The sequence below is a fragment of the Arvicola amphibius genome, chromosome 4, assembly GCF_903992535.2.
Source record: "Arvicola amphibius chromosome 4, mArvAmp1.2, whole genome shotgun sequence".
NCBI classification, from domain to species: domain Eukaryota; kingdom Metazoa; phylum Chordata; class Mammalia; order Rodentia; family Cricetidae; genus Arvicola; species Arvicola amphibius.
The window spans coordinates 14,288,830-14,316,829 of NC_052050.1; the positions used below are offsets into that span (position 1 = coordinate 14,288,830).

The 28,000-nt window shown below is 48.4% G+C and overlaps 1 protein-coding gene across 2 annotated transcripts in view; it reads left to right on the plus strand.

Annotated features, from left to right (window-relative positions):
* Pitpnc1 (phosphatidylinositol transfer protein cytoplasmic 1) overlaps window positions 1-28,000 on the plus strand; it is a 271,966-nt gene that overhangs the window by 212,958 nt on the left and 31,008 nt on the right. For both annotated transcript variants that reach the window (XM_038326594.1, XM_038326595.1), the window contains exon 6: window positions 8,546-8,641. In XM_038326594.1, the coding sequence (XP_038182522.1) occupies window positions 8,546-8,641 (96 nt within the window). The remainder of the gene's footprint in view (window positions 1-8,545; window positions 8,642-28,000) is intronic.

Here is a 28,000-nt window from a genome sequence, read left to right on the forward strand (position 1 = left end):
CCCTTTCCCAGTGGAGTGCTAACCCACAGTAGCTTCTCAGGCCTGATTCCACAGGGATTAATAGTGGTGCCGTTCTCTGACCCCTCAGGAGTGAATGTCCTCACGTGACCAACACACACAACAGTGCTCTTCCATCCCCAAACTCCCGGCTCCTTCCTGGATCCTGTAGCAGCACAGCCTAGAAGTGTGGTCTCATCCCAAGGACAGGTTTCAGAGAGCTCTGGCCTTTGGAGTCCCTCCTCGCTAAGTCTGTAGCTCTTCTTCAAGGCCACCCCAGACTGGCAAGGGGTGTGTCTAGCCAACACTGTGACACTCTGGGCCTGATCCCTCAGGACCCCCAGAAAGCAAACCTTACATGGAGAAGAGATTTTTTTTTCTCTCATGTTTTATAGCACGCTAACACTGTGCAATAATCCTAAACTTCTGCCAACACACGAGGGTTGACAGCAGTTCGCTGGGTTTTTAATTCTCCCAACACAGTGAAATGATAAATATTTAAGGCAATGATTATATCACTACTAGAATTCTAATTACACAGTGTATACGTATATTAAAACGTTATATTGGCCTCATAAATGTGTATGGTTATTTTCAATTATTATTTTTTTTTTTTAGAAAATGCTAGGTGTGAGTCTAGGAGAAAAACACTTTTACAGCATGCAGGAGGTGCTGAGTTTACACACTCACGCACACTTATAAACATTATATATATATGTACATATATATTTGCATATAATATACTAAACATTTAAGAAATAGTAAAAGGTAGTTTATATGCTCTAAAGAGAAACCAGAGTATTAAACAATTAGAATTTAGACGAAGGGCTGAGCATGTAGCCCAGCCGGTAGAGTGCTTGCCTAGCATGTATTATGGCCTGAGCTTTATCCCCAGTCCCAGGTATCATGGTGCAGGCTTGCAATCCCAGCCCTGGAGAGGATCAGAAGTTCCAGGCATCAACAGCCACCTACATAGTAAGTTCAAATCCAGTCTGGGCTCCAAGGGACCGTGAATTTAAAAAAACAAAAAAACAACACCAACAAAAAATGCAAACAGAAAGTCCCTCAAACCTAACACCTTGGAAGGTGGCTGAGCTGTTGGTGAAGCTGAAGACAATAGAAGCAGACAGGCGAGATCCCTTGGCAGCCCCTTGTTCCTTCCCCACTGGGACAGCATCTCCCAAACTGAGCCCCTTACCTTCAAGTCTCTTTGCTGCTCTCTGCTGCCCTTAGAAAACTGTTTTCCCTTCCCCCTAACCAAAGGCCTAATGATGCTGTCCACCAGAGCCCTCTCTAGAGAAAGACTGCCGTTTACCCAGCATTCCAGGCAATCCACCAGCCTTAATACCCCAAAGCCTGGGGCCAGTGGAACGTTTGATGAGGATTAAATAAAAGCCGCTCGCCTCTGACTGCCCTGCCAGATGGGGTTCTGATTCTACTCCAAGACCAAGGTCAGCCCAAGAGCGAGGCTGGGGCCATTTCTTCCCCTGGGACTCCGAGGCCCAGCAGTCAAGTCTTCAGGCACCTCACCTCAGCAGTTGTGCGTTAGACCCTAGAGACTCCGAGCCATACTGTGCAGTCTCCTTCTGTCACAAAGGAGGAAACTCTTGACCTAATTTGAGCACCCATACTGTGGGCTCAGCACCACATGGAACTCCATCTCTGGGCGTCTCCAGCCACAGCTTCACTCAGATGTGCACACCCCCTCACACAGACAGAACACAGTAAACAGAATTTTGAAATGGGGGATGGTAGAAGCCAAATACTAACTCCCCAGAATTGTCCCCTGACCTCCACACTTGTGTCTGGGCACATGTACCTGATCACATGCTAATACTTACACAAAACAATGCTTTAAAGGCAATAAAAATATACTGTCTTAGGTGTCACAAAGAACGCAGGAATGACCTCTGCATATGTTATGATTGTGTAGTTTGGTGTTCTTGTGGGCCTCCTAACATGGCAACAGGAACTGTCTCTGATTCTCTGGCCTGCTTTGGGAACCCTTTTCCTCCTACTAGATTGCCTCGTCCAGCCTTGATATGACGGGATGTGCCTCATCTTACTGTAACTTGATATGCTATGTTTGGTTGATATCCCTGGGAGCTTTGCCTTTTTCTGAAGGGAGATGGAAGAGGAGTCAATCTGGGGAAAGGGGAGATGGCAGAGATTGGCAGGGATTGGGGGAGACTGGGAGGAGAGGACTGGTGGGAACTGTGGTCAGATATAATATATGAGAGAAGAATAAAATTAAAAAAAAAAAAAACAACTAGCCACTGGATGAAAGCTCATGTCCGGTATATAGAGCATAGGTATGACTGGAATGCATGTAACACCTGCAGTGAGCACAGTTTAAATCTGCTCTCAAATTGGGCATGGTGACACACATCTTTAATCCCAGAACTCTGGAGGCGGAGACAGGTGGCTCTCTGTGAGTTTAAGGTCAGCCTGGTCTGCAGAGTGAGTACCAGGACAGCCAGGGACACACAGAGAGGCCCATCTCAAAAAACAAACAAACAAACAACAACAACAAAATGTTCCCGAACCCCAGAGCGGGACTCGCAAAGGGCATCAGCGCACAGAGTTTAAGAGCAGGCGCGGACATATTTGGTCTTGATCTCTGTCCTCTGAGCTGCTTCTCCGTTTCTTCATATCCCAGCGACCCTTTCTGAATTTATTTGATTTTCTAATGATTTTGTTTTTCCTAATTCAAGATGAAGGTTAACATGGCCAAAATAAAGACTGTTGTCTGTGGGGAGGGTCATAGGATCACATGGTGAGGACGTTCATAGACTCTGGTGTGAGTCTTTCCCCTGTAGACACAGGGCAAAGTCTTGGATCAATTCCCTGCTTAGGGCAGGCTTTGAGGTGTAAGGGAAACAGGATGGAGGTGAGGCCAGAAGGCTTCGTTACTTATGAGCAACCACTAGGAGTTCTCAAATCTCCACTCCTCCAAAGGACTCTGCCCATGGGGCCTGGGTCTGACCCAGCATAATAGTTTAACTAATTCAGGGTTTTCTTTGCCCACTGCTTTCACCATCAACCAGAATGTGTTCTGCGCCACGGGTTCGGAACCCAGTGTTGAAACACGTATGTAGGGCGCAGCTGTGACAGTACCTGTGGCATCTGCAGGCTCTTGAGGGAGAGTGTCGGGAGGTGAACTGTACCCGAATTACAACATTCGTTTTCCTGACAACTATAAAGCCTTTATCAAATGGTTACTCTATTGAAGCACTGAATTTAGGGGAAACTGAACCTGTATTCATGGTCTCGAGTCCCTCATGTTTGACTTCAGAATAAAGTAACTCTTAATGGCAATATAGAGAGAGAGGAATGCTTTAGTTTGCTGGAGGCTGCAGATTTTTGCAGATGCTGCACCATTTATGTAAGCAACTGAGGCATCTTTGAGGTTTGGTGTGGCAGGAAGGGCAGCTGCAATTGGATGACGTGGATCACGCGCTCTGTTGCGTCATTTGACTGGCTCTTGTTTTAAATCTCATCATCTCAAAATTCTGAGTCCCCTAAGACCTTATCTTACACGTCCGAGAGGCCCACTGTGGAACATACGTGGTGGGGGCTTAATGAACCTTTGCCAGTCCTGCAGGATTGTCTCATCGGACTGACCTGTTCGAGCTAGTTCCAGGACAGGCTCCAAAGCTACATAGAAACCTTGTCTCGAAAAACCAAAAAAGAAAGAAAAAAAGCAGTCAGGCAGTGATGGTACACACCTTATAATCCCAGCACTTGGGAGGCAGAGGCAAGCAGATATCTGAGTTTGAGGCCAACCTGCTTGACAGAGCGAATTTCAAGACAGCCAAGGGTTTACAGACCATTTCCCACAGGCTGCAGCCACCATCACCCTCCCCCTCCAAAAAAATCAAACTCTAGAAATAAAACGAGAGGATGCAAAAATCTAGGAAGATGGCCCTATTGGAGGAGAAATCCAGAGTGCCAGAGGCAGGACACATTCCATGTTGATGAACAAACATCAATAGAGAGGAACCCAGAGCATCCTCCTTGGTCAGGATCACGTGATACAAAGTAGTTGATCACACAGATTCATCCTCATCTCCTTGGCCATTCTCCCACAGTGAGATATGTGGTTCTTGCTCTCCCCAGCTTCTTGCTTTCCCCCTTAGGATTACATTGCTGAAAATCTTTGTATATAGATGATCTCAGTTCTGTTTAAGGATTTTCCCTAAAGACCAATATCAAAGAGCACATTACCTAAAGTATTGTGTGTGTGTGTGTGTGTGTGTGTGTGTGTGTGTGTGTAGTGACAGTATGCAGCGGGGCTGCAGAGCTCCATGTCTGCTCTGTGTGTGTGTGGTGTGTGTGTGCTGGTGTGTCTATGTGTGTGCGTGCATGTTGCTGTGTGCACACACGTGTGAGCAGGTATTTATACATGTATGCACAGGTATGCGGAGGCCAGAGGTCAGCATTGGATATCTTCCTCAACTGCTCTCTGACCCGTTCTTTAGACTTACTGACTACATAGGAGCTTCTCATAAAACCTTAAACACTAGAAAAAACACTGCCCTTGGGACCGACTCTCTGTCACTTCATCCCTGAAGGTACTGACCTCACGTGATTTCCTGTGTTTGGGCACTAGAAACCTACCTGTAAGTGTTGACTGCAAAGCGGAAGTCACGCAGACTTCCCCGCACTTGGCATTTCGGGGACTTTGACACAAGCTAAGCATCTTATTAACAAAAGAGACCAGAGATTGTACAACGGTTGTTCCTAATAGAACACCTGAGCCACTGAACCGGAGAGGGATGAACACTGAGTCTGAATGACGGGCATGCTCGGCGGTGGCTACCAGAGTAGCGAGAGGAGAGTCAGACTTCAGGGTCATCTTTCCAGAAAGAAGCAGGAAGCAGTTCGGGCTGGTGACATGGCGGTGAGGAAGCAGACTTTCATCATGGCGGAGCCTCACTGGAGAGCCGGGAGCTATGCCCTTCAAGCTGAGCGTCATTGGCACTGACTATATGACCTTACGCTTTGGAACCTTTCTTATCTGAAAACTGGGGCTAATAATAGAGTTATGTTCATGCCAACTCTCCCTAGGTTCACAGTCTGTTCATTTCCTTCTTCTTCAGCACGTTCTTCATTCCACCTCACGTGTTGGGAAGTAGCCTTGGTAACTTTCCAAGGGCGGGCATCCAGCCGTCCCTGTCCCTGCCGTCCTCAAAGCCAGCCACACCCTGTATGCAAGGGTGAAGCAGAAGGCAGAATGCATAGTCGTTTGAACAGGAGGAACACACTATTGGGAGTTATCAGTATCTAGTAGAAGCAACTCCCAAGATGGGATGAGAGCTGAGAAAGAAATGCCCACGGAAGAGCAGACTTGGAAAGGGCCCTCTCTCCATGACTAAGGTGTCAGATGCTGACACCTCTGGAAGAGGTGTGGCTGTCACCCCCAAGATGGTAGAGGAGCTCCCCAGCTGGGTGCCAGGCACTGAACAACAGAAAGTCTTCTGGGACACAGGCAAAGTGAGGGTAGAGGCCAGGTGTGCCAAGGGAGTTGGCTGAAGTGCACCCAGTGCCTGCCTCAGGAGGGCCAGAGAGAAGTGGTTCCTGGGCCCGCTGCCAGGACTGCAAGGTCATTGAGTAACTGCCCTCCAGGCACACAGCAGGGCAGAACAGCATCTCTTTTCACAGACACCCTCCAGGACCCAAGCCCCAAAGAGGCTAACCGTTCCCCAGTAGTTTCCCTAGATCGCCCTCTATGGGCAAGCTTTAGTAGTACATGCTCTAGAGAGAAATGTTCACAGGGTCCTCTCCTTAGAGCTGGGAAGCAATAATGTGGTGTGTCGGTGATTCTTTCTTAGGTTCTAATTGCAGTTGTGGAATTGGTTCGGTCACTAAAGTACTTGCCACACAAGCAAGAGGACCCGAGTTTATGTTCGCAGCACTCCCATAAAAGTCAGGTGTGATGGCACCCTTTTGTAATCCCAGTATTCGGGTGGGGCAGCAGATATAGGAGGATCCCTGGAGCCCCCTGGCCAGCCAATAGCCAAATGGATGAGAGAGAGAGAGAGAGAGAGAGAGAGAGAGAGAGAGAGAGAGAGAGAGAGAGAGAGAGAGAGAGAGAGATTGTATAATTAATGAGTTAAAATCACACAGCTTGCCAATGGCTCTCTTAACACCTGCCTACTTCCCTTTCTTTGAATACCATACATTACACCAATAAATGTCAAACCTCTTTGCTTCTCTTGTAATTTACTGTCTAGAAAGCCCCATCCCCTCAGGAGTTCTGTTCTGTCTTCCTTCTCCTCCTGGTTTACACTTGAGAACAAGTGAGAGACCGACTCTGACTCCCACAATCCTTCATTTCATAACTCGTTTTTTTCCACCCAGACCCGGTTGGTTTGCCCACTGTCTGTTTCATTTCAAGGCAGTCTATCTGTCCATCCCAGACAGCAGGAGTGCCCAGAAGCGTGGGACTGCAAGAGGAAGTAGGAGGAGCCTGGCTTCATCTAAAAAGCCATGCTTTCTAAGCCTTTGAGGAGTGTGCCACTGACATCTCAAGGCAGGCTGGAAGTTCATGTGTCTCAACATATTAGAGGAGTAGGCAGTTGGGGACCTGAGGTCATGGCTCGTTGGGTAAAATGCTTACAGATTCCCAGCACCAATATAAAAAGCTTGTGTGTGTTTTCAGTGAAAAAAAAGCTTCTGTGTGGTGGCATGGAATGCTGGGAGATGGAGGCAGGAGGATCACAGCGGCTCACCGGCCAGCTTGTCTAGCTCCAGATTCAGTGAGATGCCCTGTTACAAAATTAAGGGGATAGTGACTGAAGGACTCTGGCTTCCACACTTCATGTATGACCACTTACATATACACCAAAAAAGAGGAAGAAGGGTAGGAAAGAGACAGACGATAGAGCAAACAAACAGCAGGCTTGGCAGAGAGTTGGACCACCGGGCTAAAACGTTCACCTGTCAGGTGAAGAGCCCTCCCACGCTGCGCCTCTGAAGGGTATAGTCATAGCAGAAATTGTGCATCGACTCAATGTTGGTAGGCATCTGCCGTCGTATTCTTACGAAATACCCCATCCTCTATGGAAGAGTTCGAGATCAGTGGTCATGAATGAGCCCCTGCAGTGAGGTGGGGTGCATCCTCCAAAGACAGCGTGACTTTCCAAACCTAATCTGCTTCCTGTCCTTGAGAAGCTGCCTCATCACTTCAGACCAAAATATGGGTAGGTGTCTGCGCGTGCGTGCGTGCGTGCGTGCGTGCGTGCGTGTGTGGTGTTCTAGGCCAAAAGAACCTAGCCAAGCTGTACGCTGTTCCCGTACAGATGAAATCGCACTCTTACGTGATCATAAAAAATATCCGTTTGAGTTGGGGATATGGCTCAGGCAATAGAGTGTTTGCTTAGTGTACGTGAGGCCTTGGGCTCAGTTCTAAGAACTTCATAAGACCAGGCGTAGTGATGCGAGTCTGTAATCTCAATCCTGGGAGGGGGTGGAGGCAGGAGGATCAGAATTTCAGTGTTGTATCTGGGAGCCTGGGCAACAGTGGAATCCTGTCTCAAGAAAGAAAAGGAGAAAAAGGCTGTGTGTGGTGGCAAACCCCTTTAGTCCCAGCACTCAGGAGGCAGAGGTAGGCAGATCTCTGTGAGTTCGAGGCCAGCCTGGTCTACATAGTGAGTTCCAGGACAGCCAGGGCTACACAAAGAAAGCTGACTTTAAAAAAATAAAAAAAATGGTCGGTGTTAGTGGCAGCGCACACCTTTAATCCCAGCACTATGGGAGACAGAGACAGGCGGATCTCTGTGAGTTCTAGCTCAGCGTGTTTCTACAAATGATATCTAACCCCAGGCAAAGGAAAGGGTTTGAGGTTTGTTTTCTCTTTGCCTGTCTCTTTTCTGCAATGAGAGCGTATTTGTGAATTAAACACATGAAATAAGTTAATATCGGGCTGGTGAGATGGCTCCGCAGGAAAAGCACCTTGCTGCCAAGCCTGACAACCCGAATCAGACTCCCCAGGACCTGCATGGTGGAAAGAGAGCCAGCTCCGCAGCTTGTCCTCTGACCGCCCCATGGCTACCATGGCATGCATAACACACACAAATAAATAAATGCAACTAACATTTTTTTTTTAAATCACCGAAAAGGCACACATATTTTTCTCCCCTGATCTTGGGCTGTCACTGCTTTTTGTCCCCAGTCTCACCAGACCCTCCCAGCCTCTGCTCAGATGAGCCTGCCAAAACCCAGCAGTCTTCAATTTTTTTTGGAAGGCGTTTTTGGAAAAGATTTATTTCCTCATTCTTGAACTTCTAAAAACAGCCCACTTTTTCATCTACCCTCAGCATGCGATGACAGATGCTACACCTGCCTCTGACGCGACAGAACCTAAGTGAGGAATAAAAGCCTGTCATGATTCTCGCACATTCTGTGGCAGGCGAAGCTAGGGCTGTGGGGGCCACGGGAAGGCACAAGGAGGGGTGTCATCTCGCCTCAGGCATCAATGTCCTAGCCACGGGCACTCGGCAAGATTTCACCCACTGACCTTTGATGTGCTGCTCTGTCCTTTCAGATTTTTGACAGTGAAGCCAAAGACCTGGAAAGGGAAGTGTGCTTTATCGACATCGCCTGTGACGAGATTCCAGAGCGCTACTACAAAGAGTCTGAGGTGAGTGATCCAAATGAGAATTACGGATCCGCTCACTCATTCATTCCACAGTATTTGCGAAGCACTTCCTTGCCTCGAATCCTTCCATCTGTCTTTACGTTTATTTGGTTTAGTCTTGACATCTCACAGGTTCTGTAAGGTTGATTTTTTATTATTATTGTTTGACGTGTGTGAGTGTTTTCTGTCCACCAAGTGCATGCAAGTGCCTTCAGAAGCCAAAAGAGGGCATCGGACCCCTGGGAACTCTAGTTATTGGTGGTTGTGAGCTGCCATGGAGGTGCTGGAAACTGAACCCAGATCCTCTGGAAGATCAGCCAACACTCCTAACCACTGAACCATCTCTCCAGTCATCTCTGGGTTCTTTAATGCTGGACTCAGAGTGAAGTCCCCAAGACCGTCACTAAATCCCGCTGCCACTCCCAACCCCATCCCCATCCCACTCAGCAGAGGGATCCCCTGGGGTAAGCATTCAACACGCTGGCTTTTCTGAACACAGCAGCCTGTCTGCGTGAGGATGCAGACAGCATTTCATTTCTGTCTTTGGAGTTCAACATAAAGAAAATCCTCAATCAAGCCTCAAAACTTTGATGGCTCATGTTGGCCCAGAAACATTCTCCCAAAATAGCAGGCACCTTCCTGAGAGCTTCTCTTCTCAGCTGAGAATCCTTGAGCCAGAACACTTTCCCCCCTCCGCCTCATCCCCTACCAGAATCTGCCCTCTGCCTCGCTGCTCCCGCTTTATGGCACTGCTGGTGCCCGTCATCATTTATATCCCGTTAGTGTCTTATTAATGGCTGCTGATGGAGTTGGAGTGACCCGCTTAGAGGCAGTGTCCCAACCCTGGGACGACAACAGACGCAGGGCTATTTTCGTTGTTGAGCGACATACAGCCAATCACAGTATGTTTAGAATCCGGGCCCCAGACTTGTCCTTGAGCTGTAACACAGGGACCTTGAAGCTCTTCCCTCGGATTCATCAAGGCTGATTGAAGATGCCATGCATAAGCCCATTGAAGGTAAATTCTGGGCTACTGGGATGGTTGTGCATACAGTTAAAGGTGCTTCCAGCTAAGTCTTGACATCCTGAGTTCAATCCTCGAGACCTGCATGATGAAGGCGTACAGACAGACTCCCACAGGGTGTCCTCTGGTCTCCATACACAGACTGTACCCATACATACACACATAAGTCCATAAATAAATAAGCAGATAAATGTTTTTAAAAAAATTTTAATCATGAGTTCCAGTAGGTTACAAACTGGGCTTCCTTGTACTTTAGATCATACCTCCCTATTGGGGGATTTGTTTGACTAGAAAAGTCTTACTTGGTTTTAGCAGATGCCCACCTGATGCATCGCAGGCTGGGCTTTGGTCCCTCGAGACTGGAAAAAGGCCATTTAGAGTCACTCTGTGCCACATGCATTCATCCAAAGGCCAAGCATACTGTTGTTATCAACTTTATGAGACCCTGCAGCCAAGCCAGACCTGTGTGCTTTAAGAAAAACCAAGTTGTGGCTAAAGAGATGGCTCAGCAGTTATAAAAAGCCCTGATTGCTCTTCCAGAAGACCCAGGTTCGATTCCCAGCACCCACATGTTTTGGCTAACCACCGTCTGTAACTTCAGCCTGGCGCCCTCCTCTGGCCTCTCTGAGCACTGCATGCACACGTACAGACGCATGCAAACAAAGCACCCAGACACATAAAATAAGTAAATGACAAATCTCAAAAAGATAATTTTAAAGAAAATAAAATGTAAAGGTCCAGATATGTTTCTGTCTCCTTGGTAAGTTGAGGCAGGAGGAGTTTGAGGGCAGCCTGGGCGTTATAAATAGACCTTGTCTCAATCACACCAGAAAAGCTGGGGGGGGGGGAGCAGAAGGGAAGCAGGAGTGGGGGGGGAAGAAGTAAATAAATAAAATGAAAAGGGATATGTGTGTGTGTGTGTGTGTGTGTGTTGGAGGACACAAGTTGACATTTTGTATCTTCCTTCATCCCTCTTGACCTGATTTTATTTTAGTGTGTGTGTGTGTGTGTTTATGTGTGTGTGTGTGTGTGTGTGTGTGTGTGTGTGCGTGCGCATGTGATTGTAAGTGGCTGTGGAGCCCAGAAGAAAGCATCAGATCCGGAGCTGGTATTAGAAGTGTATCTGAGCCATCTGACTTGGGTGCTAGGAACTGAACCCAGTCTTCCGGAAGCGCACATAACCACTGAGCTATCTCTCCAGCCCTCTGCCCTGATCTCTCACCGAACCCGGGGCTCACTGGTTTGGCTTGACCGGCCGGTTAGCAAGTCCTCTTGTCTTCACCTCCGCAGACTGTGGTTGCAGGCTAGAGCCTCCGCACCCGGCTCTGTAGGTGCTGAGGATTCCAGCTCAGGCCTTCCTGTTTGTTTGGCAAGAGCTTTACCAACTGGGCCATCTCCCCAGTCCCTGAGCCTCCTTCAAAGCTCAACTCAAACATGGCTTCCCTTCAAGGAGCTTTTCTGAGGATACCCACACTCTGCCCCGTCCCCCACCCACCCACAAAGAGCTTTCCTGTGGACACCCCATACTCTACCCTGCCCCCCACCCACCCACAAAGAGCTTTCCTGAGGACACCCCATACTCTACCCCGCCTCCCCCCACACAAAAATACTCTCAAGCCGGTGACTTCCAGACCAGGCTACCTTCTGCTAATTGTTTTAGGTCACACTAGTCCATACTAGCGCATAGCCATTGCACACTCTTCACAAAGATGAGAGCTCATTCTGTCTCATGGTTCACCGGCTCCCAACACCAGCTCCGGCTCCGAGGCTCACTCTACAGCTGTGGCTGGAGTGAGTGAGTGAAGGCCAAGGGCTTTGTTTTCCTTCCCAGCAGCAGTCATTGCTGAGCAAGCGCCATCGAAGAGAATGGATCTGTCACCGCTAAACTACCTGTTGTGAATCAGAGGTCTTTCCCCCCCCATCCCGAGACTTGCTGCCTTGTGGGCTTTTCTTCAGTTCATCCTTGCAGCCTCATAAGGAAGGGCACCTGCAGATGGCTGAGTGCCGGTGGGCAGAAGGTGGTCAGAGGGCTCTTTGGTTTGGGAGTTTGGGGATTTTAGGAGGGGCCTTATTTCTGATGCTAATAAATCCAGACCAGTGTTTTCCGGTGCATGCCTCTCCACCAGGATACTGTCCCACACACTGTACCCAGGTCCAAGGAGGGGAATTGAAGTCTTCTTTCTCTTTTACTGTTCCCCCCAGGAAGCTCCTGAGCCACACGGCCAAGAATGCCTCTCTCATTAAAGTGACCAAAGCTGGCACTTTTGCGCTGGCTGGCTCCTGCCTGACAGCCAGCCCTCTTGCCACCACTAACCAGGGATTCAAAGGGACATGTCAGGGACTCAGGATCAGCTGATGGCTCAGCCTAAGGCCCAATTCTCATCTTTCAGGGACCCTGTCTCCTAGCAAATCCACGGCCTGAGCGGCAGCTCCCAAGCCTCCTAAACTCAAGCTTCATTCTTTCTTGACTTTCTCTGTGTGTTTATGTATTTGTACACGTGTGTGCCACGTGTGTGTGGATGTCTGTGGAAGTCAGAGGAGGACATCAGATCCCTGGAGCAGGAGTTGCAGGCAGCTCTGAGCCACCTGACGTGGGTGCTGAGCAGCAAACGCTCATAACCACAGAGCCACCCTTCCAGCCCGACTGTGCTTTTGTCCATTAGAGAGGCCCAAAGAGCAGTGCTGTTGTGTTTTCTTTTTAATCAGAGTAGAGAGATGGTTCCGGGAGTGACGTGCCTCCTCTGCAAGAGTGGGGAGCTGAGTTTGGATCCCCAGAACCCAATAAAAGTCAGATGTTCCTGTGACAGAGAGCTGTAACCACAATGCCAGGGGCAGAGTCAGACAGGTCCCCCAAACTCACTGGCCAGCCGGGAGAGACTATCAGTGAGCACCAAGCTCAGTAAGGTATAGAGTATTCACGAAAGACGCCCCCCCATGTGTTCTGCTGGTCTCCACCTGCGCACGCACACACACACACACACACACGCACGCACGCACACACACACCAGTGTGAACTCGGAGGGTCAAAGAGAGCACCTCTATTAAGCCTCGCAGACACAGAGACAAGACTGTCTATGGAATTCAGAAAGTTCTTTGTGCCAAGTCACATGCCCAGGCCTGTCGGTGCCAACAGCAGCAAAGAGGGTGGAGATGCGCTCTATACAGTCTGCGCCCACGATGAGGTTGATGCATGGCTCCTCGCTTCTGCCAAGATTACCGTCCCAACTCTCTGATGCTCTGCCAAGATTTCAAGGTGAAGATGCAGGGAAGGAAAAAGGGACTGCGCAGAGGACACAAGCCAAGAGACCCATCCATACAGCAGAGGTAGCCGTTCCAGGGGTGTAAAAACCAAACCTCATTTCCAGCCTGCAGAACTGGTCCACACTGGGCAGTCTCAAAGTCAAGTCCACAGAGACCTCATATGAGGCAGATAGTGTTGGCCAATGGTGCATCTGGTTTTCTTGCATCTGGTTCTCATTTAGTGTGTGGGTTCAGAGGCTTGACTTCCGTCATGACTGTATCCAGAGGAAGTAGTCCATGTATCGGCCACCTCAGTGCTGACCCTGCAGCTCCAGCCCCTGCCTATAGTGGAAGGCATGTCTTTTAAATTTTCAGATATACTTCCAGTACAAATGGGCAGGGGGAGAAAAAAAATAAATGGAATTTTCTATTCAAGAATGTGGAGGATGAGCCAAATGTAGTGGTGCATCCTCTAATCCCAGCACTTGGGAGGTAGAGGCAGGCAGATCTCTGTGAGTTCGAGGCCAGCCTGGTCTACAGAGTGAGTTCCAGGACAGCCAGGGCTACATAGATAAGCCTTGCTGGAGGTGGGGGAGCTGTGGGTTTGATGGTATTGGCAGTGGTAAGAGTTTTGCTTGTTTGTTTTGTTTGGGTTTTGTGGTTTGGTTTAGTTTCTAGATTTATTTTATGTGTATGAGTGTTTTGCCTGCATGCATGTATGTTACTACATATGTGCAGTGCCTGAGAAGGCTGCAAGAGGGCATTGGATTCTCTAGAACTGGAGTTACGGATGTCTGTGAGCTCCCATGTGGGTGCAGGGAACTAACCCAGGTCCTCTGCAAGAGCATCGAGTGCTCTTGACTGCTGAGTGTCTCTCCAGCTCTCTGCCACCTTTTGAGTTTGACTTTCTTGTTCCAAATGAAGGAATCTCTCTCTCTCTCTCTCTCTCTCTCTCTCTCTCTCTCTCTCTCTCTCTCTCTCTCTCTCTCTCTCTCTCATCTTAGAGAATGAAAAGTGTTCATCTTACCGGTGGTAGAGCTTAGTCATTTTGGTGGGCTAATTTAATTTGGAACTTAAATAATGATGACGAGTTACCCAGGGCTCAGCCATGAAGAGCATTTGGTGGTCTCATAAAAGACCCAAATCCAGGTCCCAACACCCACATCAGACAGACAACTCACAAATGCCTTTGAGCTCCTGGGAACCTGATGTCCCCTTCTGCCTTCCACAGGCATCTGCATGCATGTGCATACACACTCATAGACACACACATATACGCACACTCACAGACACACATATACACACACAGACACACACATATACACACTCACAGACATACATACATAAACACACACACACACAAGAAAACAAATAAAAAGAAGAAAAGAGACACATGAGGCTGTCCCAGTAGCATGGGCCCCTTCTGTGGTACGGAGGAACATGTGACAGGGCAGAGAGGATCTTTAGATGGAATTTGATTTAGGACTTTCTCCTTGGACTGAGGTGACTCTCTCCAGATCCCTGGATTATAGTCTCCCTGGCCCAAGCCTCCTCAGCAGCTGGTTCATTATTCACCGCAGTCTCAAGCGTCTGTTGACTCCACTCTTGAGGGAGAAGAAGAGAACAAAGAGAAGCACATCCAGCGTTTCCAATAACTGTCAAGGGTGAGAGAATAAATGTTATTTGCTAAGGACAGGCCCCCAGAAAGGGAACAGAAACACCAGATGAGTAAATACTGCCGTCCTTAGCTGTCCCCTTCCAAACCTCTCAGCTCTCTCTAATTAAAAATATTTTCATTTGGGCCTGCACCTTGGTAGTAGAGAGTGCTGAAGATTTCCAGTTCTCTCCAAAGAGCCATGCTAAATGTAACTGTCTTATGCTCGGACACATAGTTAAGTTCAGTTTATTGTCATTTTGTTGTTACTGCCCCACCACCATCTTTTTTCATTCTGAGGAACACAGTTGTTGAGGAATGGGGTGCCAGTGTCTCCTGGGCAATAGGAGGAGTAACAATGTCCTCCATGTAGGGAGAAGAGAGAAGTACCCATGACCACAGTGATCCCCTGTGAGACTCTTGGGACCAAGGGACAGGAAGCCAGCAAATGAGAAATAGTGAAGGGTAGGGCCCCCAGCAGTTGCTGCATGGCTGGACCTGGAACCCTGACGTTACCAGGGTCTACTTGACAATAGTGCTGTTAGAAGCTAAGACAAGGCTGGGGTGTGGCTCAGTGGCAATGTGTTTGTTCTCTCTAGCCTGCGTGGAACCCCTTGTTCCATCCCCGGCATAGATGGAAAAAGGGAGAGAGGGAGGGAGGAAGAGAAGGAGAGAGAAGGGAAGGTGGTGGTTATCTCTAGATGAAGGGAGGGAGGGAGGGAGGGAGGGAGGGAGGGCGGAAAGATGGTAAGAAGGAAGGTAGGAAGGAAGGGAAGCATCGGTAGTCATCCATCTCTGACATAGCCTGAGCAGTCAGTCTTAGACATCTCTGCGATCACTGGAGCAAATAACTATGCGTATGTCATCTCCCCAACGGTCACCATAGGCGAGCCTCTGCTATATTGCAAGTTTGTAATCAGTCTGGGTTACATGAGACCCTGTGCTCATAAAGAATTCTGAACCATTAACCTAGAGCTGGAGAGATGGCTCAGAGGTTAAGAGCACTGGCTGCTTTTTCAGAGGATCCGAGTTCAATTCCCAGCAACCACATGGTGGCTCACAACCATCTGTGATGGGATCTGGTGTTCTCTTCTGGCCTTCAGGCAAACATGAAGACAGACACTGTAAACAAAATAAATAAATAAATCTTAAAACAAAACAAAAAATAGAACCATTATCTTATATCCCAGATATCTCATAATTAATAGCAATCATTCCCAGACCTGGCTGTTTGTGGGGTTTATGCCAGAACATAATGTAGAGATGGCATTATTATTTTAAACTTCTGTGTACGACTGCACATTCCCTTCATGAGATAACATGCTTCATCTCGCTAACATGTGGGTGTGCTGTCTTCCTAGTGCCCCCCCCCCCCCCCCGCAGACAACCAGCAGGTGTGATGTGGCTCTGTAACATTCTGTCTTTTCTTCCTTTCTGATTATTTTGCTTACATGTGGGAGGATGGGTGGGCTGTGTGTAGGGGTGTACCCTGTGTGCAGGTGCCCATGGAGCCCAGAAGAGCATGTCAGATCGCCGGGAATTACAGGTTGTGAGCCACCTGCCAACAGTACTGGGCACCAAACTCAGAGCCTGTGAAGAGCAGCAGGCGCTCTTAACTGATGAGCCACCTCTCTCGCCCCTCCCCCCAAAGCAGAATCATGTATCCCCAGCTGGCCTTAAACTTCTGATCCTCCTCTTGCACCAACCTCCCAAGTGCCAGGATTGCAGGCGTGAGCAGCCATATGTAACATTAACTCAAATTCTACTGTCCGCCGTCTGGGGGACATCGAAGGTGTTTCTGGTTTTTTTCCCTGGTAGTAGTCATATATTTCTTCCTCTATATATGCATCTGTGTGTTTCATAGGTGTTAGTATATGGTATTTGTGCATGGAGGCCACAGATCAATGTTACCTATCTTCCTCAGCCACTCCCTACCCTTGCTTCTTATTGCATACATGTATTTATTTAATGCATGTGAATGTATTTGTTTAATGCATGTATCCATATGCACAGAGGTCAGAGAATAACTTGTAGAAACTTCCACTATATGGGTTTCCAGGATTGAACTCGGGTCTTCAGGCTTGGCTACAAGTGCCTTTATCCACTGAGCCACCCCATCTCCCCTCCTCCTTCTTTCTTTTTAAGATAAAGTCAAACATGATGATATGTGCCTATAATCCTAGAAATCAAGAGGGAAAGACAGAGAATCCCTGGGACTCACAGGCCAGCCAGTACAGCTTGTCTATCAGCTCCCAGTCCTAGAAGAGTCCCGGACAAAATAAATAAATGGACTCCTGACATTAATTTCTGGCCAGTGCGTGCAAGTACACGCGCGCGCGCGCACACACACACACACACAAACACACACAGTCCACAGGACCAAGAAACAAGCAATCTTGTCGTAGAAGGGATCTGTGCCAAAGTCGACATCTAGAATCCCTCATTTGTCCTCAAGGTCACATTTCCTGTCCAGATGAATCACCCTCACGTGAAGAGGGGCCTGGCTCTGGGAGGACAACCAGATGACCACAGCCCCCACACTTCATCATCCTCTGCTCTGCCTTGAGCCCTCTCTTCCCTTCTGAAGCTTGAAGGGAGAGGTGAATTGAGGTGCCACCAAGGCAAGGTGAAGCAGGTTAAGTGACTAGCTCAGTCCTTGGCATACATTTGTCCTGGTTGCATTTCTGTTTCTGTGATTAATTATAAAAAAAAAAAAACCTGACTAAAAGTGACTTCGAGGAGAAGGGTTGGTGGCGGAGAAGTCACAGTGGCACGAGCTTGGAGCAGCTCGTCTTATCATAGCCACAGTCGGAAGCAAAGAGCCACAGATGTATGCAGACGTGCTTGCTTTTTCCTTTCTCATACAATGCCGAACCTGCTGCCTAGGGAATGACACCTCCCACAGTGGGCTGGCTCTTCAAGACAATCCTCCACCGACATCCCTGTAGGCCAACCCGACCTAGACACAAGTCCTCAGATGAGACTCTTCCCAAGTGATTCCAGATGGTGTCAAGTTGGCAATTAAAAGCTCATGAGTCTGGAAGAAATGGCTCGGCAGATAAAATCCTACTGCTCCTCCAGAGGATCCACATTTCATTCCTAGCACACACACAGTGAAAAATAACAAAAGATAATTCTTTAAACAAGTAGAACAACTAGCTCTCATCATAGCGTTTGAGAAGGGCTGTCCTTCCGCTTTGACTCTGCTCCTGATCTCTGGGAGCGTTGCCGAGCCTGCTGCTCAAGGCAAGCATGCGCCTTGGCAGGTGGCTGCCATGAGAGGCACTCTGGAAGTTTGTTTGCCTGGTGCTTTTCAGTCAGCACCCTGAGTCGGGGAGAGAGGTAGAGTGTGATTCTGATGACAGCCCCACTTCCTAGACTCTCAAAACCCTCTGCAGGCTCATCAAGATGCTTCTGAAACTAAAGCCATTTGCGCTGCACAGTTACCAAAAATGTGTTTGTTCTTCTCGTGTGGTTTAACCTCATTCCAAATGCCGTGTATCTGATTCAGCATCTCTAAGAAACCTTAGAACTTAAATTTGCTGTTCTGCCAAGTTTGGGCACTCTGTTCCTTCAAGTCCCAAGATGAAGCCGACCTTAGTTCACTTTCTTATGCTGTAGCGGAATACCACCGAGCAGCTAATCTATAAACAAGAGACGTTTATTTACTCACAGTTCTAGAGGCCAGGAAGTCCCCATAATGCTGACATCCGGCGAAGGATTTGTGCTGCTTTACGCGTGGTAGATGACGAGTAAGCCATGTAAGGCCTACGACCCTATTTCCTTTGTTCACAGGTTTTGGGGGAGCTTGGGGGGGTTTTGGTTTTGGTTTTGTTTTTCGTTTGTTTTTTGAGACAGGGTTTCTCTGTGTTAACAGCCCTGGCTGTCCTAGAACTCACTCACTCTGTAGACCAGGCTGGCCTCAAACTCACAGAGATCCACCTGCCTCTGCCTCCCGAGAGCTGGGATTGCAGGTGTGCACTGCCACTGCCCGGCCGGCGTACGGTGACATTTTTAAAACACTTTATTGATACTCCATCTGGGCAAGGTATAGCAATATAAGCCGCAGCAAAGCTTGTCTGTTTTGCTTCCAAAGGGGAGTCAGTGCCTGCGTTTGTTTGTCTTTTGCTCTGACAAAACACCCAACAGAAACAGCTTAAGGAAAAAAGAGTTTATTAGGGCTCCCAAGTTTGAGGGTGCAGTAAGTACATCATGGCAGGGAAGACATGACTGCTGGGGTATGAAGGAGCTGGTCACATTGCACCCACGGTCAGCAAGTGAGGGATAGGGGAGCAGCTCAAGTCAGTTTCTCCTCCTGCAGCGCAGGATGCCCTCCTCCAGGAAGGGGACTGCCCACATCCACCGTGAGTCTTGACACCTTGGTTAACTTAACCTCGAAATGCCCACAGACTTGCTTCCATGTTGGCTCTAAATCCTATCAAGCTGACAGTCCAGTTTGACCAGCCCAGGGCTTTTCAGTTTCAGCCTACCTGATGGCAACCTGCTGGCTCTGTGGAGTCAGGATGACCCTCTATAGTGGCTATGGGTATTGATCACAACATAACGTATCTGCGCTTGTTCCCCTTGGTTGCTTCCGCATTGGGAAGAGCTTTAGATTAACCCTCGCCTCAGTTTGCTTCTCCCAGTCCACAGCTCTGTGGGGTCGGCAGGGGTACACACACACACACACACACACACACACACGCCCAAACAGTGAGACCTGACCCACCGATTGCCTCCCCTCCTTCAGACTTCAAGTCCAGCTGTTCAGCTCCTATGTCAAAAATATCCGGGGAAGAATAGATGTGTCTCTTCGTCCTTAGGGTTAAGGGTCTCTGAGAAAGACATACAATCACTAGCACCCAAACACAGGCCTTCAAATAGTCACAGATCTCTCACTAACATGCCACACCTAGCCTCTGAGGGTCGGAAACTAACCTTTGAGAAAAATAGATGCCAGTGTGAAGGTATCTGATTCAGCTGTACCGTTTAATCCGAACACCTGAAATATAGATGCTGCCCCCGTTTTATAAGAGCACTGAGGCTCAGAGAACTCTAAATAACATGCTGGAAGTTTCTAGAAGCCTGGATTCAAACCTTAATGTGCAGTTGGAGAGATGGCTCAATGCTTCAGAGTGCTTGCTACTCTTGAAGAGAACCCAGGTTCAGTTCCCAGCACCCAGGCCTAGTGGTGCCCGTCTGCTCCAGTTCTAAGGGGACCTGACTTCTGACTCTATGCAGACGCTGCATGACATGACACACAAACATACACAAAGGCACACACACATTAAAAAATTGTGCAACTCTCTAGGGCTGAAGAGATGACTCAGCAGTTAAAAGCACTTGCCGCCACTCTTAGGTTATCTGGATTCGATTCCGAGTCCCCACATTGGGTGGTTCACAAACACTTGTAACTGTAGTTTCAGGGGATCCATACCCTCTTCTGGATTGCAAGGTCACTGCACTCACAGGTGCAAGCCCACACACAGACACACATACATGTACATAATTGAAAAAACAATAACAAACAACAAAAATATTTTTAAAATAGAGCAATAGAGAAAGACACTTGACATCTACCTCTGGCCTCCATGCACACCTGCATACACACCTGCATACAGACATGCCCATACACACCTGCATGCAGACATGCATACACACTTGCCCATACACACCTGCATACACACATGCCCATACACACATCCCAAAGAATGCCTTTGAGTCTCTAATTAGATTTGATTAAATAGACTTGAGGTATTTATGGGTCAGATTGTATATGCTCAGGGTTATAGGTCATGGTTGCTGATGGTCCTTTATAGCCTGTATCTGAAGACCACTGCTAAAGTCAGAGTGGGTGAGGACAATCTCAAAGGTGGCCCAGATTCAAAGGTTGTGCCAAAACCCGTTTGGTTCCTACCTGGCTTCCTAAATGGAAGGGCTTGACCCAGGGGTATTAGGATGCTGTTTCCTAGATTCCTGTCATCACACAGTGTGCCTCTTGATGTGTGTCAAAAGCAACTGGGTTGCATTATGTAACAGGGTGGACACCATTTATTGTACTAGACCTGGGAACCAGGCCCAATGCTGGGAACAAGAGGAATTATGGTCTGTCAGTCTTCAGGCAGCTGCTAATCACTAAGTGTCAGATACTTGCCAAGCCTGTGAGGAGATTGCCTCTCACCGCTGCCCAGATCATTCATGTCTAACCCTTCCTACATGGAGAAGAGGGAGTCCTGAGTCATTACCCATACACAGCTGGCCTTGTCTTACGACCACACAACAGGGGTCTTCTCAGATAACTGACTACAGACATTGGGCGCAGCCTCAGACTATTGGCTGGTCCAGGAATATGAAGATATGAAGCCTCCTCCTCTTCCATACTGCGGTCATAGATGACTAGGGGGGAGGCAGGAGGGGTGGCTCCATGGATAAAGGAGCTTGCAGCCAACGCGGTTGACCTGAGTTCAATCCCTGGGACCCACACGGTGGAAGGAGAGCACCAGCTGCCTCCCCCACTGAGATTTGCTGTCCCCACTGCACACTAGGCCCAAAGCAAAAGGACCAAGTGACCATGAACTGAGACTCTAGAAGTCATGAGTTGGGGGGAAAAGGGAAAAAACACGTCTTGTAAACTGCTTAGCTCAGGCATTTTGTCATGGTAATGAAAAAGCTGACCCATATGCCTGCCTACCCAGAAAGCCAAGGTGTCACAGACTTGGGCTCTCTCTTAATCACCAGGTCTTATTGTTATAAAATTTTGCACATCTGGCTCTCCGATGCTCCCGTTTTCCAGAGATCAGTGGATGGGTCCTTTGGTCGTGTTGCTGTTTTGATTGCCAGCCCCACCTTGTATTGAGGCTCCAGCTCAGTTCACCCCCATTAACACCAGTTAAAGTGTGAGGGAAGGGGTTCCTGTTGGATCATAAGGACTGCGCCGAGGCTCAGAAAATTCCAACAACAGAAGCACCACCCTAGGAACCACAGACAAGGACTACATCCTTTTCTTACTATGTCCCAAGGATTAAGTAAAATTGTGTTTGAAGTGCTTGGCACCAGCTCTGATACAAACCTTGAACACGCAAGTCATGTGGTGCTTTTCCTTCCTTCCATCCTGGACTCTCTTCTGAACCCCCTCCCCAGTAGCCTTTTAGTTTTTTTTTTTTTTCTTCGTCTTTTCCCTGGCCCCTAGAAGGCATTAGTAGTGGTCTTTGTGGACGGTTAAATTCTTCCGTGGTGTTTATCCAGAATTTCCATTCTCGCCCTCTCTCTTCTCAGCATGATGAGTTCTGAATGTCTCTAGCCCTAAATTTTAACTGGGACAGGTGTGGAACACATGCTGAGGCAGCCCCGCCACGAGAACGCGCGTCCTCTGGCTTTCTACGTGCCAGACAGAACTTCAGAGCAAACTTCCTCTGATGGAGTCACTTTGCTGGGGAACAGCATAAATCGCGGCTCGTGGTACACTCTGGTGCCGAGCGCAAAGACTAAGAATAGCGCTCTGTGCATTAGCTGGTAACAAGGCAAGGATTGACCCCGCTAGCCAAGCTTTCCAGCCAGGCTTTTTCGTTTCCTCTTGGTAAACTGTCGCGTCACGGTTGACCTTTCTAGTTAAGTCATCACTTAGCTCTCAATGTGCTCTGAGAGCTCCTGGGTTTGGTTTGTTTAAAGGTTTCATTGCACTGGAGATCACAAGCACCAAGATCCACCCATGCTGAGGGTACTGTTTTAGTCATAGATCCGAGCCAGCGAGATGGCGCAGTAGGTAAATGTGCTGGCTACCAAGCCTGATGACCTGAGTCTGAGCTCTGGGACCCAGACTGATGGAAAGATAGAGCTACTTCCTGCAAACTGTCCTCTGACGTCCACATTTACACCATGGTACATGTGTACACACACACACACACACACACCACACACACACACGTGTATACACACAGGTATACAGACGACGGGTGGATATAATTTAAAAGTTTATTAAGAGATATGTGTAACTGTCACTACAATCAAATTTTAAACATTCTCATCACTCTAAAAGGGAATGTTTATATGTTAACTGTCACGCCTATATTCTGACTCCCACCTCTACCCCAACCCTGGGAACCGACTGATCTATATTCTGTTTCCATAGAGTTCCCTGACCTGGACATTACACATGAATGGGATACTTAGCATAGCCTCCTGTGGGGCAAGGCTCTTTAAAAGTGTTATGTACCTCTTGTAGGACTGAGGTTCAAGAAACTCTATACTAGATTTTGGGAATAAATTTCTTCCCATTGAAATGGCCATTCATCGGAAGAAAGTGATCCCAGTATTCTGAAGGCTGAGGCAGGAGGATTTTAAGGTTCCAGACCCAGTGTGGGCTACAGAGCACGACCCCGCCTCCAAAAACCAACTACAGAGCAGTGTTAGTTACTTGGCTCATTGCTCTGACAAAAACATTTGCCAAGAGCAACTTAAAGAAGGAAGGATTTGTTCTGGCTCAAAGTCCACGGGGTCACTCCATCATGGAAGGGAAGGCACGGCAGCAGGAACAGGAAGCAGCTGGTGTTCACAGCTGGAAAGGAGGGAGAAGGATGCTGGGACCCAGCTTGCTGTCTCCTTTTTCTGCAGTCAGTCCTTCCCACTTCAGTGAACCCACTCTAGCAAATTCCTTACACACACACCCAGAGATTTACCTCCGAGGTGATTCTAGAAGCTGTCAAGTTGTCAATCACTCTTAACCATCACCTTGGAGTGACCTTGGGGGAAAATTCCAACATGTAGGGGAAAAAAAATCTAATACAGGATTTGTGTCCTGTCTGTTCCTCTCTGCTTTGGGGCTGAGTATTATTATATAATATAGCAATTCCTAGCTGAGATTCCCATTCAGCCTTTTCATATTTAACATGTATCAAAAACGTATTTCAATTAACAGGGCAAGTCCCTGCTGGCTTTTGTCCTTTGTGGTTCTGACTGGAAGTATAATTAATCATGGAGACTTTATATCTCAGTTTATGTGGCTGATAGTATTGCTGCCAAGATGCAAGCTCTCCTGCAGCTGGGCCTAGATCTCCTGTGGGCTTCTCTTTGCACATTCCAGATGTGTGTTTGATTGTAATCCATGCAGGGACACAGTTTTCCATGAGCTACCCAAATGCCGAATCCCTCCGTGTCACCTCTGTCTTCTCTTGTCCCGGTGTGAGGTGACAGTGCCTCCAGGTACTGCTGACATCACAGAGGGAAAACCTCCTCCAGATGTGCCAAAGGGAAGGGGTGGCCAGCCAAGTCCTGGGGAAGTAGCCCTGGCACCAGCTTAGCCCTCTCTATTGAGATGTGCGTTAACTGCAAGGGTTCACTGTACCACCTGACTGGCCTGGAGAATCCAGCAACATCCCGAGCCAGAGACTTCACTATGGATGAATGGAGAAGTCCCTGGCCAGAAGAACACATAGGCTCACACATCCTAAGGCACCCAGTTGCTGGGCTAGTGTCTTGCTTGCTGAGAGTTTCCATGTTACCCAGCAGATCCAGCTGTAGACAGAGTAGTGTTTGTGAGGGTCCATGACCAAGTGAGTGAGCGGTTAGAGGAGACCTCAGAAATCTGACGACTAGCCTTGTAAAAAACAAAAACAAAACTCTCTAACCCAGCTCGAACATGAAATGTTGTCTGCAGGCTCATGGGATTGAGCACCAGCTCAGCTGGTGGCAGTGTTGTGGAGAGGCTGTGAAAACTTGCAGATATAGAGGCCTCACCTGTCTAAGTAGATTGCTCGCGGGTGGGCCTTGGAGTTATATCTACTTCTGGTTCTGGCTGACTTTCGCTGCCTCTTGGTTGGCCAATCTGGAAAGCAGCTTCCATAGTCATGCCTCCCCCATCACGGTGGACCAAGATGCTCTGAAACTATGAGTCAATATAAGCCTTCCCTTCCATAAGCGCTTCTATGAGATGTTGTGTCACGTGACAAGAAAAATAATCGACTACACTTCTCTGACCCTTGACATGGGCTTAACGGGGTCTATCTGAAAAGTTCCTAAAGCTGGGAGGCTGAGATAAGTAGATCTCTGCAAGTCCCAGGACAGCCTGGTCTGCATAGTGAGTTCCAGGACAGCCGGAATTACATAAAAAAGATCCTGTCTCAATAAATAAATACATAATCTATCAAAGTCTTGCCTGCAATGCTTCTGTATGTGAACTGAGACTCAAGAGCTGTAACAGGTTAAGGTTAGTAGGGTGGGCCCCGGCCCATATGACTGATGTCCTTTATATGAGGACACAGTAACAGCAGCCCAGAAGGAAGACGATGTGGGCACACACAAGAACATTGCCTGTAATTCCTTCAGAGGTATGCCAAGAAATATCAAAGATGGTCAGCCAACCCCTAAGCGCTGAGGAAGAAGAAAACTGCAGGAGGACCCTTTGGTCTTAGATGTCGCCTTCACACTGTGGGACTGCCAATCTCTGTCATCTCAGCCCTCGGTCTGTGGTCCTTCATTATAGCAGTGCCAGGACACAAAACACCCAAGTGCCCCATTCGGGAGCAGAGCAGAGGGAATCCAGGAAGGACACACAGCAGGGATCTAGGCATGACTGTCACACCCAGATGACCTACCTTGTTCTCTGCTTTTCCTAAGAGAAAGTGGAAGATACATTGTGTCTTGGGAACTGAACGCTATCACTTGCCTGGACTGGGCCATATGTCTCACTAATAAGAACTTGTGGCCTAGTAACAATTGTCAACCCTTCTCTTGAGGCCGGGTGTGGTGACATAACCTATTCCAGCACTCAGGAAGCAGAGACAGGCAGATCTCGGTGAGTTCCAGCCAGCCTGGTCTACATAGAGACAGCCAAGGCTTCATAGTGAGACCCTGTCTAAAACAAAACAAAAATACAACCTTGAAGTATAGACCGGAGAGGTACCAGCTTCCAGAAAACAGAAATGCTTAGCCAGCCTGTCACTCCCCAGAGGAAGCTTCCATCCTGTTCAGTGGTCACATTCATGTTTGAGCTCATTTTCCTGCACAGTTTTGACTCCAGGATTAAGGATAGCCAGATAAGCCAGCTGCTGTCTGTCTTTCTTCTGCAGCCCTTGGCCAGAGCTGAGTGAACTCGATGATAGTCTATCTCTGGCTGTTCAGGCTCCGTGTCACTCTGTGACGTCACCCAAGCAGTAGTCACTTTCTGTGTTCCGTGCCTAAAACGGCAATTCACGCGCCAAGCCTCGAATGACACCATAGGAGAGTTACAAACTCCCCTCCACCGTGTGGGTCTCATCTGACTCTGCCGGGTTTTCAGATGACATAGTCTGTCTTTCTGAGGTGAGGGTTGTGTCTTTCTCCACCCAGACAGCTGTAACTGTGCATGGGGTGGCTTTGAACTGTCATCATTTCCTTCGTGACTCTGGAGGCTGGAAAATTAAGGCCCCAGCAGACTTATCCTGGGGAGACGAAAACAAACGTCTCCTCACCCCAGATGGAGCACCCGTGACAGACCAAAGAAGGAGATCCGCCCAAGTCTCTTAGTTGGCTGGGGTTACTTGGGGAGTGTGGGTGAGGAGTTACTTAGAGGGTGACTCAAAGGCAGCTTGCGTCACCAAAAAACCCATCCCAGCATGGGATGGGGGTTGGTGCTCTCTCTTTCTCTCTCTCTCCCTCTCTCTCTCTCTCTCTCTCTCCCTCCCTCCCTCCCTTCCCCTCTCCTGTCCCCCCTCCCCCCCTCCCTCCCCCCTTCCTCCCTCCCTCCCTCCCTCCCTCCCCCCCTTCCTCCCTCCCTCCCTCCCTCCCTCCCTCCCTCTCTCTCTCTCTCTCTTTCTCTCTCTCTCTCTGTGTCTCTCTTTCTCCATCTCTCTCTCGTTTGGTTTGGTTTTTTGAGACAGGGTTTCTCAGTGTAGCCTTGGCTGTCCTAGAACTCGCTCTGTAGACCAGGCTGTTCCCAAACTCACAGAGATCTGCCTGCCTCTGCCTCCCTAGGACTGGGATTAAAGGCATGCACCACAACCACCCAGCTGGTGTTGGCTTTTATTTGGAGCTCCTTGCACAACTTACAGTCAGCAGAAAAGGCGCCTCTCTGCCGCAACTGTTTCTGGTTACAGAATCTTGTAACTTTCTGAATTCCCTGAGCCCTGTAAATTCCTTCAGTTTCCTGAGTTCTGTGTGTTGCCTGGATTTCCTTCTCCAAGAGGAAATGGCTACACAGGGGGTGCCAAGAGAAATCCAGTCCCTCGTTCCTAAATGGTGCCTTCTTGTCACCACAGCAGAATGGACCCGGGAGCGCTCCAGAGTCTCTAGCCTGCTTCTTCCCGTGGTTAAGTCTCATCCAAGAAGGGGGTGGGGAGCAGAGGAGTGCACGGAGGGCCGAGTGCTTAGGCCCAAGGGTGGGAGACAATATTGGATAGGTTACTGATCATTTCTGAGTTTCAGGTCCCTCATCTGCTTGTATCTGGTAGCAGTAGCTGTACCATGGGAGGTTCTGGAAAGCTGGGTGCCCAGACCCTGCCCAAGTCTAGTCAGAGTCAAGCTCTGGGACCTTGACCTTGCGTGGCCTGCACCTCTTCCCTGGAGGTTTCTGTCATGTTCTTGAGATCCTGAGGAGGTTCTGGGTGTTCTAGCTTCTGGTTCCTGCAGGAGGTCATGGGTTGTAACTGGGCAACTCCAGTCTTTGCTTCTGTCCCCAAGTGGCTATCTCTTTCAAGGACACTTGTCATTTGATCTAGGGCCCATCCATTTAAGCCAGAGTGATCTCATCTAAAGCTTAATTACATCTGCAAAGACCTTGGTTTCCAATCATAGTGGGCCCATAGTTTCCAGGGATGAAGGCACTTAACATATCCTTTGGGGGAATCACCAGGCCGCTGTACAAAACTTTCAGTGTACTGGACTCCAGCAGTCAGGAGACTGAGGCAGGAGGATTGCCACAAGTTCAAGGCCAGCCTAGGCTACAGAGTCTCAAAAAAAAAAAAGCAATCAAAAACAAAAACAACAGTTTCTTGGTCATACTACAGTGAAGCATTAGGCCCTTTTATAAAGGCTAACAACCCGCACATGGGAGACAGATGCAGGCAGATCTCTGTGAGTTTGGGGACAGCCTGTTCTACAGAGCAAGTTCTAGGACAGCAAGGGCTATACAGAGAAACCCTGTCTTGAAAAAAAAATTGCCTGATGGCTTATGTGACTGCACACACACACACACACACACACACACACACACACACACACACGTGTACACACACAAACACCCTTTTCTTGGCTCATTGCTATCCAGACACATTCAGCTGACGTTCACACCTGATCCAGAGTTTGGATTAGTTGTGTTTTTGTAAGCCCCGCTCCTGTATCTCCCTCCAGCAGTTAGAATGTGAATCTCTAATTATAGCCCATGTTTGAGACTTACTAGATGAAATTATCGGCTGTAGATATGATACCAGTCTTGGAGTGGGGTGGGGGACATACTGTTCCCATACAAAGCCCA